The 11,255-nt window shown below is 40.4% G+C and overlaps 1 protein-coding gene across 1 annotated transcript in view; it reads right to left on the reverse strand.

The window, feature by feature from the left end:
• The window catches only part of LOC134820891 (uncharacterized), a 30,027-nt gene extending 19,626 nt beyond the window's left edge, over positions 1 to 10,401 (reverse strand). The window contains exons 1-23 of the mRNA XM_063831538.1: positions 10,289 to 10,401; positions 10,032 to 10,105; positions 9,763 to 9,888; positions 9,515 to 9,594; positions 9,068 to 9,378; positions 8,624 to 8,912; positions 8,337 to 8,510; positions 7,870 to 8,196; positions 7,574 to 7,704; positions 7,006 to 7,274; positions 6,639 to 6,811; positions 6,219 to 6,423; positions 5,858 to 5,961; positions 5,490 to 5,641; positions 5,174 to 5,321; positions 4,834 to 5,011; positions 4,584 to 4,705; positions 4,279 to 4,387; positions 3,044 to 4,119; positions 2,291 to 2,593; positions 1,383 to 1,679; positions 691 to 1,029; positions 158 to 466 (exon numbers count right to left, since the gene is read on the reverse strand). Of these exons, the coding sequence (XP_063687608.1) occupies positions 158 to 466; positions 691 to 1,029; positions 1,383 to 1,679; positions 2,291 to 2,593; positions 3,044 to 4,119; positions 4,279 to 4,387; positions 4,584 to 4,705; positions 4,834 to 5,011; positions 5,174 to 5,321; positions 5,490 to 5,641; positions 5,858 to 5,961; positions 6,219 to 6,423; positions 6,639 to 6,811; positions 7,006 to 7,274; positions 7,574 to 7,704; positions 7,870 to 8,196; positions 8,337 to 8,510; positions 8,624 to 8,912; positions 9,068 to 9,378; positions 9,515 to 9,594; positions 9,763 to 9,888; positions 10,032 to 10,105; positions 10,289 to 10,324 (5,332 nt within the window). The 5' untranslated portion in view covers positions 10,325 to 10,401. The remainder of the gene's footprint in view (positions 1 to 157; positions 467 to 690; positions 1,030 to 1,382; positions 1,680 to 2,290; positions 2,594 to 3,043; positions 4,120 to 4,278; positions 4,388 to 4,583; positions 4,706 to 4,833; positions 5,012 to 5,173; positions 5,322 to 5,489; positions 5,642 to 5,857; positions 5,962 to 6,218; positions 6,424 to 6,638; positions 6,812 to 7,005; positions 7,275 to 7,573; positions 7,705 to 7,869; positions 8,197 to 8,336; positions 8,511 to 8,623; positions 8,913 to 9,067; positions 9,379 to 9,514; positions 9,595 to 9,762; positions 9,889 to 10,031; positions 10,106 to 10,288) is intronic.
• Positions 10,402 to 11,255: the final 854 nt, after the last annotated feature.

Consider the following 11,255-nt stretch of genomic DNA (forward strand, 5'->3'; position numbering starts at 1 on the left):
TGATTCTTTCAAACTCACAAAACATTTGGTATGTTAAAGTATCATTACATGTAGTTGTAACTAAAATAGCCTAAATTAAGAAAGATTACTGCTGCAAAATTCGAATAAGACCTCGTTATACACATTGTGGTTCTCAAAATGTATCAAGATTACTCACTGAAAACGTTCGAGTTGACAGGAGTCTCTTCTGATGTTTTTGCATGCTCGTCAGATGTAATGACACAGGTGAAAACAGCATCAGCCTTGTTTTCAGCAGCAGGTACGGTCAGAATTGTAGTTTGAATGTTGGTGCCAGGATCGTAAGTTCCAAGGACAATAGCATAGCTGTCAGTACCGTCAGTTATAACACCACCCGAACTAGGTTTGTTCCATGTTACCGCCTCCAGCTGCTTACTCAAACCACTTACTACACAAGATATTGTAGCTTGTGTGTTTGCCAGCACTTCGCTACCCTTAGCTTCTACACCTGAAACAATCAGTCATTTAAAATAAGCCCGCAATAAAAAATATCAACAGTATTGTACAGGAACTGAATCATTGAACTTTCTCAACTAATTTCACTGGATCCTATGATGAGTTTAATTTTGTTTTAACAGTAGGATGTAACAAGTTATCTTAGATATAAAGTTAAAACAGCAGAGCATCATTTATGGGCAGTTATAAATACCCACCAAGTCCTAAGAAACTTACCGAAAGTAAGGAAGTCGACAACAATGTCTTTGAAAGTAGATGTTGCTGAATCCGGATAGACTGCAGATACCGCAGCACATTTGTATGTCGCGGGATTTGCAGCTCCAGCTACACTTGTAAGAGTGGCAACATCAATGGTCAGAGTTGATTTCTGAATTCCGTCACCAGCAGAGTCAGCTGTTCCCTGTGCGATGGTGTACCCTCCAGTACCACTTGTTATAGCAACCCCATCATGACCCTTCCACGACACAGCGACATCTGCAGCCACATCTCCGATATCACAAGTCAATGTCTGAGCCACAGCGATGGTGGCTTTTTTAGGAGTCTCCGGATCGACGGCTGAAATAATTTGATTCTTTCAAACTCACAAAACATTTGGTATGTTAAAGTATCATTACATGTAGTTGTAACTAAAATAGCCTAAATTAAGAAAGATTACTGCTGCAAAATTGTCTGCTGTATTTTATGGGTATATTAGTTAAATCAAGAGAGTTTTTAAAATAGGACCACTGTAGGATAAAGGACCAATTTCTGGCGATAATGATTTTTTAAATGGTGGTCTCACGTGGTTGAGGATATTTTTATTATACATTACAAATTATTCACACAGCCTTACTTTTGCACTGTCGAAATTACTAGATTTATCACTTCTTTAAATTGGCGGAATCTTGTCAGTAAATTGATAAACTTACTGAAAATATTCAATATAACCGGAGTTTCCAAACTCTGTACACCACGAGTTACGGCACATTTATAACTTGAATCAGCGGTGTTAATTCCATTTTTGACAGTGAGTGTTGTGGTCTGAGATTTTGTTGCTCCGATGTAATCCCCCTCCACCACTTCGTAGTCTGTCATCAAGGCTGTTATGGTTTCACCTGTTCCTTTCTTCCAAGTAACAGTAGTCAGTTTTTCGAGTAAACCGGTTACATCGCAAGATATAACTACTTGAGATGCAGACAATACTTCCTTGTTGCCGGCAGTTGTTTCTGAAATGATGGAAAACATGTTTTAATCATAACACAGAATGATATTGTTAAATTGCCAAACTAATGTTTAATATTGAATACATTCGGCATTCCAACTTTAACAGTTTCAAAGTTGATATACTTATAGCAAAAATGTGCCCTGCCCAAGCAGCTGAGATGGTTACTACGATTATTATAGTTACTATGATACACTTTAAGAGCATGAGACGTCTGGTTTTCTACTAGTGAAGGCAATTTCAAAATTTGAAGAATGAGCACCAGTACGATACAGATCGCAAAATAGGGGAGGTAGTTCTTTCAATGTTTTGATCGTGTAGCATTAATTTCTCAGAGACATAATGCAAGGATCTAGCAAGGTTACAAACGTTGGACAAGAAAAATCTGTACGCGGTTGATAAGCGGTTAGTAAGCGGTTAGTAAGCGGTTAGTAAGCGGTTAGTAAGCGGTTGATAAGCAGTTAGTAAGCGGTTAGTAAGCGGTTAGTAAGCGGTTAGTAAGCAGTTAGCGGAACAAATCCCTAAGGCTTTACAGTACGGACAGGGCTAGGGTTTCGGGTTGGGTTAGAACAATCAACAAAAGGTGTTTCACTGAAATATAAATATCTTTCTCACCGATAACCTCAAGAGCCATGACTCCAGATATCCCGATAGTTAAATCATAGCACTCGATATGGTCGCTGGTATCAGTGGCCGTTGGTGAACTCAAAGTTAGGGTGCTTTTTCTGGTTCCACTTCCAGTGTCATATGCCTCCTGTACACCAGTGAGTGCATCGAATTTTGGGGTCTCTGCGGACCAATCAGCGGCTCTCTTTTGCCACAGTATATTAACAGTATTATCAGCTGTTGCAACACAGGAGAGAATGACAGATGTTGCAGCAAATGTTCGCACTGTCTCTGCCGAGCTGGTTACAATCTCTGTGGATAGAATGCGGTTAAGACGCAACTTAAAATTTATTGAGGTGATCACAAAAAAATTAAAATTCTCCTAAATTTATTAAATGAACTTGGATGCTTATTTAATCATTTAACTATTTAACAAATTGCGAAACGAAATAATTGTTTACTGTATTGCGAACTTATTTCAAGGTATATCTACGAAAGTTAAAGTGAAAATCATTGAAAAAACAAAATAGTTAAGATTTTCGAAAGTGTATTTCTAACGTTCTTAATTATTGCCGTTCAAAATTATATCCACTCACACAAATAACTTCCGCTAAAAAATTAATTTAAAAAAAGAAAAGAAAAAAGGAAGGTGAAGTGCTGCGATAATTCGCTACAGTGTTAATGAGGATAAAAGTATTTCGGACGAGAAAGACACATAAAACATAATCGGCAGGCAAAAGTAAATGTTAAAATGATACTTACTGTTCATTGTAATGGTTGTTGTACTTTCAAGGTTAGTTCCAGCAGCAAGGCCAGTGTAAGTAGCAATGCACTTGTAAACGCTTGCGTCGTTGGCAGAGGAGATGGTGATGGGGAGAGTACTAGAAACCGAAGAGCTGTCTCCAGCAACCACATCTGCATTAGCTGTCTCAGTGGCAGCGGAGTTTCCTACCATCCACGAGAAAGTCGGAGCAGTGATGTCTGCATGGGACTCTGCAACACAAACCAGGTTGGCGCTACTTGCGGAGTTGCCTCTAGTTGGGGTGACCAGAGGTGTGGATATGGAGAACACAGTCAGGGTGGTTGATGTTGGACTGAACTCCGTTACACTCTTTCTGCACGTGAAAGTGCCCGCTTTGTTTGCTGCGTCAACTGTTATCGCATACTCAGCTTTTGTCTTCCCATCTACGTATGTTGTGGATGTTGCAGCAAGATCTTGGGAGCCATCGTGGAATCCAAGGACAAGTTGATCGGGGGAGGTAACTTGGCAGGTGAGTGTGACAGAAACTCCGGATCCGTAGGTGCTGTAAAGAGCAGCAGGGCTTACCATCTCTACCAGGTTCAAGTTCACATTGGAGAAGACACCTTCAGGTACTGTCGATGTCCCGTCGGCAAAGGCAAAGGTACATTTGTATTCGCCACTCGTGGCTGAATTTGCCAGGGAGAGGATGAAAATATTTGCATCGCTTGGGTCATTACTGTACAGTGAGGCGTCTATTGCGCCATCCGGACCTGTCCATGAAATGCTAGTCTGTACATCGCTGGCATCGAGAGTACAGCTCAACTTTAATCCCAAGTTAGCATAACTGTAGACATCAGCATCTGCTGGGGTCTTGGTGACAAGTCTTACAACTAATGCTCCTTCGGAATGGTAATTCTCAGTGGCAGATACAACAAACATGCACCGATAATTTCCGGCGTTTGCTGTTGTGATACCGGCCGTTTTTATTGTTAATGTTGTCTTGAAGAGCCCGTTAGTGATGGAAGACTCGGTTTCTACGTCGTATGGGTCGGTGTCAGCAATTGGTGTACTGCCAGTATCAACGTAGTCCTTGTACCTGAAGAGAGAGAGAGAATCGTTTTAGTCATAACATTGAATGACATTATATGATGATTATGCTGATTGGAACCAGTAAGTAAACCATCCTGCTTGAATTATTGGAACATCTCTTTTAAGAACATGCTACACAGTGATTGAATATAAAATATTTGCATACCAAGCAGTAGAGGTAGGTACCGCACCATCAGAACCCACACCCAGGGAGCACTCCATCGTGACGGCAGCCCCGATTGAGTAGTATTTGGTATTCAGTCCGGCGTTCAGACCTGAAAATAACAGCTTGAGAAACTAAATTTAAACGTTTAAATTATTGATCAAAATGTGAGTGCACTACACGGGGTATTAAGCCGTACAATATTTCTATGTTTGTTAATATTAAGAAGTTTTTGAGATTCTGAGTCAAGAAGAATGATATCCTTCCAATGTATATAAAAATTCAATCAGTTATCTTATCAAACCAACCTCTGAACTTTAGGACTGTATTTGCAGTAAGTTCCGCTGTAGGGTTGGTGAATGAGTACTTGCAGACAATTGCTTTGCTGGCATCAGAGTAGGTTCGTCCCGATATGGTGAGCTCATCAGACCTGAATTATCAGGTTTATAACTCTTTATAACAAACAAACCTGAATTAGTATAACTGTACTCGTCAACGGTACCCACACGAACAATCTAACAGATTACGCAATACGCTGCTAAGGATAAAATGTTGTACCTTTCATTTGTTCCGGTATTCAAAGTTCCTGGAGTAATGGTTATTCCATCATCAGAGTCCGAAACAATTGCACCAGCTACAGTCCAGGATACAGATGGGTCGTCTGTTCCCTTGTAGTTACAAGTTATGGTGTGCGAGGCGTCGCTGGAGACTTCCTCTGCGGCCAAAGCGTCGACAGCTACAATGTAAGCGTGAATTTTAGGAAAAAAGTTAATAAAAGTAAACATGCAGTTAAGGATTTTGATTGAATTTACTTGTTTTAGCTCACGACCTAAAACACTGAGAATGATACTTCTTCAAACAATGATGATATAAATTAACATTGTTTGTATCAACTTACATCGAACCCTGAAGTTAGTGGTGGATGTGATGTCATCACCAGTTCCTGAGAAGGAGTAAGCACACTTGAGCACTCCTCCGCTGGATTTTATGATCGGGTTCAATGTTAAAACAGATTCCCACTTCTTGCTTCCAGTAACGTAACTTCCCTGAAGTATGTGAAATCGTAATAGGATGATTAAAAATAAAAATTAATAAAAAAAAACCATGTAACTACTCCCGCTATCCGCGGAAATAAAAGGGATAAGACATGATTAAACTTATATCGTAAAGGACCTTAACAGAAAGTTTAATACAGAGTAAAACTTATTTCTAACCTCAGTAATAGTATATCCAGCAGGCAGAGCTGCATCGTTATAAGTCCACGTGACACCATCCACAGCACTGTCTCCGTGATACTCACAAGTGAATGTTTGGGATCCCCCGAGAGCAGTGACAGCTGTATACTCGTCCAGCGACTTGGATAGCTCTGAGATGGTTTTAGCATTTAATTTCATGTATTTTGGTTGTCTGGATAGAGTGGAGAGGGGGTACAATATTTATTGGTTAAAGATACTTCGCCACTTTGTCGTATGTAATCCATATTCCATAATATGCTCTCTTGTGTTTATTCCGATATTATATACCATGTCAATGTATTGATTTTATTGAATGATTTGTTTATTGCTTAAACAAGTAGGCTAACCTCGGATGTAGAGAGTTGCAGTTGTGCTTTCTCTAGTAAGGGTCGCATCTCCGATAGCGTACACAGCCTCGCATTTGTAAACACCCGCATTGGCCATGGTGGCACTGAAAAGTTGTACATTAAAATTAAAATTTCAGAGAAACGCCCTGATGATAACACAGGCCATGGTGTTCTTAACTCCTTACAATTTATTATGATGTTGTCACAACTCACATGATATAAGATACTATACTGTGGTGAATTAGAGGATTATTGTTCTTCTGAGTCAATAGGAGAAAAGTCATCCACGATGCACCAGACAAATTACGCAATTTATTACTCTGTTCAATGAAAGTAACTTAAATGTGACGGTCAAACTCACGATGAGAGTGTCAAAGTGGATGTTCCAGGGTTAGCGTTATCAAAGTTGATGAGGGACACGTCCATAGCGGTGCTGGTTCCATCCACAACCTTGTACCAGCTGAGACTGGTGGTGGCACTATCTGGGTTCTTAACCGTACAGGACAGTTCAGCGTCCTCCCCAACAAGATGGGCAACATCAGTAGGGTTTATTGTTATACCAATATCTGTGGGAAAGGAAACTGTTACGGATCAATTCATATAACCAACTGAACGCATATAACGAGTATTTACTGAATCAGAAGAGGCTAACAGAGCGATTGGAGATCAAGTTGGTGGGAGAACCAATGAAATCTTCAAAGAGGATAAGTTGACATTTTCAAAAATAATTAGTATCATCTTCCATATAGTTTTAGTATAGCAGAAGAAGCAAAATCCCTACCATAAACAGCAATGGTAGCAGTGGCACTCTCAACAGTAGTTCCTCCAAAGTCGGCTGTGCACTTATACACTCCACTATCGGCCTCTGCTGCAGTGGCGATTGTAAGGGTGCTCGTCGTTTTCGGGTCAGCGTAGGTATCTATATCACCAGACACGGGAGATGCATCTTTTGTCCTGATTGGATTTAAAGTAAGCTTTTGTGTAATGTTGACTTTGGTTGAAAACAAAATTGGGGCGAGCTAAAGAGCTGATTGTCACAGGCGAGGAGCATGAAAGAAACGAATCGGGTAAAAGGCATTATATTATAGTTATTGTGGATAAAACTCTATACATAATCAGTATCACAGAGAATGCCTGGAATATCTTACCATGTGATGGTAGCTTGTACGTCTCCAACAACCACGCAACTGATTTCAAGTTGAGATCCTAGGTTAACATTGGTATCAACTGGGTCAGTTTCAAATCCTCTGACTGTAACATCAATGGTTCCAACCAGGGATACTGCATTAGAACCGTCACTGTGGGAGTATTCGGCAGTGCATGTATAGGCTCCTGCATCAGCTAGTGCCAGGGTGGACAAGGATAGAACGCTGGTGTAGGCAGAGTCGGAGGTGGAGGTCGTAATTCCGGACGTTATCTGAAGGGTGAGGAGGGGTGATGAGGGGGCAAGGGGGGTAAGGGGGGTAAGGGGGGTAAGGGGGGTAAGGGGGGTAAGGGGGGTAAGGGGGGTAAGGGGGGTAAGGGGGGTAAGGGGGGTAAGGGGGTAAGGGGGGGGTGAGGAAATAAGTGTGTAGCCCATTTTGGTCTGTACTCTGTACAAGGGACATTGGGGTAACTCGTTCATTTTTAGCAATTAGCCTCTTCGTGTCGATCATCAATCCCTATTGCATAGCTTTTTAAACAATTAATTAAAGTAAAAATAAAAAGTGTACTAACATCGGCGCCTCCGTCTAATTTCCAGGTTACTGCTCGTGTTACGAAAGTTTCATCCAGATTCATCGCACAGGACAGTTGAGCACTTGCTGCCGCCAACAGGATTTGGGCGGAGTCAGGTGTCACGACGAGACCTAGAAAAGTGTAAATTTAGATAACTTTAACATTCAGGGATATCACCATCACGTGGTAACATGTATTTACTGAAAATATCGTGCATCATAGACGAAACAAGTGTTTCAAGCAATCAGCGAATGACATTGCAGATAAAATAATATATTCTATGGTAAAATAGTTACCTAATATAGCTAGAGCTTGTTCGGCAGATTGGTCGTCCAAAATAGGGTCGGCGTAGTCCACTTTGCAAGAGTATGAGTCTACATCAGCAGAGTCAAAGTTGAGAATGCTCAGATCAGATGTTGACTGTTTTGTTTCGCCATCAGCTTCAAAGCTGGTGGCCAAGGTCGTGGCAATAGTATAAGCAGAGTCATCACTCACCAAAGCAGTTCCAGAATCACCTTTAAACCATAGGATACCATCTCCAACATCGTGTGCTTTCACAACACATGAGACAACACCGCTGTCACCGGATTTGATTGAGGGTGATGGGGCGGAAACTGTCACCTCTGAAATACGCATATTCCATTTAAGACCACTATAAAAAACGAACGGTATTCAAATAATTCAAGTTCGTCAATTAATCAACATTTGATTCACTGAGTTGTAATGTGAACATTTTTTATCTGACTAAACATGTACTACTCACGTCTACAAGAAGCAGGGAAGTTGTTGGTGGAACTGGAACAGACTATGGTCTGTGAAGCGGCGCTACCGTAGGTGTAATCAGTATCACAAGTCATTTCTACGTTGCCTCCCTCCGCTACACGAGATACAGGATCTGTACTGGCTACGAATTTCACCGTGGGCACGGTACAGACGGCTGAAAGCAGGTTTGAGTAAAGAAAATGATTAAGTTAAGTTGAGCTAGTGGCTTTTTTAGTAAAAAGCGTGAATCAAGATAATACGCATACAAATTTTTAAAAGTTAACATACCAATACAATCAGCACTGCTATCTGAGCCAATGTCCAAGGTACCAAGTCCTCCACCACAGGCTGTACATTCTGTTGCTTCATTAGCACTGTACGTGTCAAGGGCGCAAGAAGTACAAACTTGGTTATCAGGATCAGTAGTAGTGTCAGCGTAGGTTCCTGCTGTGCACGAGGTACAGGTATCGTCAGAGTTTTGGATCTGACCACTTTCACAACCCGTCTGCACAACGTCTTCAGTATCAGCATTTGCGAAATCATTCGGGTCAAAACGCTTCTTACGACTGTGTCCCTCCTGAAATTGAAATATTGTAAGACGTGCATTCATCAAACCGGCTCAAAATTAGTACATATATTAGAATTGAGATAAATTCGAATTGAAACAAATTATCAAACGTGGATACCCTCGCGAATATGAAATACGACAACAGATTAGTAATATTAACATACCGATGGACCACTAAGCATCGCATGAAGTGGATAAGAGTTGAGATAATCGACTGCTGTCTCCAGAATGAGCCTCTGTCCCTGGACGTTCTGCGCTGATGTAGATGTAACCCTGACCGACAGGAATGTGTTTTCATCAGTAGCTTCACAAGACAGATCGCTGATTTTGCATTCTTCAGTTAAAACGCAAGGCAGGGACGTGGTGAGTCTCTCGTTGAAAGAGGAGATGACCTCTTCCTTAGAGGAAACATCGGAACACCCTTTAAAGTTGGGTCCGAGTTTGAAGCGCTGCATGACTGGTTGAGGAGTAACACCTGGAAATATTATCAAATGCAGGATTAACACGGAATAGGTTATGGTGGCAAGGTTCACGAGCGAATGTAATTTGCGGAGGAAATCTTTCAGTCCGAAAAACACAGTAGACATCAGTAGAGTGTTAAGGAAACTTACGAGCGCATCGGATGATAGGCATCCTGTCTCGGTGATGGTGACTCCACCTCCAAGTTCCTCGCTTCTCGTGATACGTACACCTGGTATAAACGTTTTGATAATCGTACAATAACGTGGTTTAACGAACTTTATATCACGTGATCTCACTTCCGATATCTATATTTTATTCCACCTCTTTGTGGTTTATCTTCAAGTACTAGGAGTATAAATTACTTAAACATGGATATTCTTTAAAAAATTAAATTTACCTCATTTCAGCAAAGCGCTCGTCGATGAGGACAAAGCCCTGTTCATTGTCACAGATTGCCTGGGCAACTATGTCATTTCCATCTTTGGTAACTGATAAATGTCCTGCTTTCACATCGCTCCCATGTCTGCAAAGGAAAAAGATTTTTTAAAACTTTACTCGATTACGTACTCCATGTGGCTAATGAATAGTTGCTCGATCGTTTTAAAATAAAATTTAAAAGTTAAAGATAAATAATTTATGTATTTAAAAAAATGGAATTTGTCGTACCTGAGAGGGTGTTGAGCTACAGGATCTTGTAGGGCGTTACAGTCGCCGAAATCGTAAGAGTCTGCTGTGACTCCCTAAAAAACGCAAAATTTGTATTAAAACTTAAGTCAATGCTAGATTTACGTTTAATTTACGAATTAATTTCAATGATAAGTTGAGTCTTGTGACTGAATTCGATGACCTGTTTCCTGTAAAGATAAAACTAAATTATTTATTGTGCAAAAAACGATTAGGATTTGATATGCTTTAAGACTTACCGCAATCCAAACAAGAAGAAGAATGTGTTGCTTCATCAACACTATAATACTTTTGTTGAACTTCTGTGACTATTATTGACAATAGTTTCTTGTACTACTAACTCTACAAATGTGGTCGTGTTAATAAATATAAGAATCGTTTTAAAATCAAAAACATATAATCAGTATTCAGTATGCTATCCTAATTATGGTCAACTATTTATTGGCAACAATTTATTTTACACTTCGAAGCATAAGAGTGGAATGCGGACAAGACGTATATATGTTGAAATTTTATTTATTTGTTGAAATTATTGATCCCCTACGACTAAAATGAAAATGTGGTCCTAATTGATAGCGAGAGCGAAAAAAATTGAAATAATGTCAATGACATATGTCCGACTGATACCCCAGTTATAGTCTGCCTAAAAAAGAAGCAACGCAAATTGTTAGAAACAATGAAAGCTAAATAATACAATTGCGTCGACCTTACGTCAGCAGGATCTTAAAAACAATGAACCATTGTCCGCCCCTCCCACTTGTCTCCCCTACACTTCCCCTATAGTTCACAATCGGCGGGGTCTACGGTGCATGAAAGGTGAATAGAGTTGCTATTTCGGGAGAAAGAATGGAATGTCCCCACGTACCAGCAGACACGTATAAAGCGCTAACGATAATTTCATAGATCATGGTGACGTACTAAATTGATAGCATGGAAAAATTATCGAATGATCTAAAGTTTTATCGGACTTAGGCAGAAGTGAGGAGGAAAAAAAACGAGCAAACTTATTTAGAAGATGGAGGTTGAACAGTGCGGAATGTGGACTGAGGAAGTTGCTTTTATGCGTAGTGTTTACTTAGCACGACTTGGACCCGTCCGGCAGGACCACTTAATTGTTTTCATAACGGGAGAAACGTTACGTTACCGTCAACTCAAAGGCGCTCTTTGTTTGGTTAAGAAGAAACACTATTCCCTAACGAGTACAAT

Source organism: Bolinopsis microptera, chromosome 9 (genome assembly GCF_026151205.1).
Source record: "Bolinopsis microptera isolate Bmic1 chromosome 9, MBARI_Bmic_1.0, whole genome shotgun sequence".
NCBI lineage: Eukaryota > Metazoa > Ctenophora > Tentaculata > Lobata > Bolinopsidae > Bolinopsis > Bolinopsis microptera.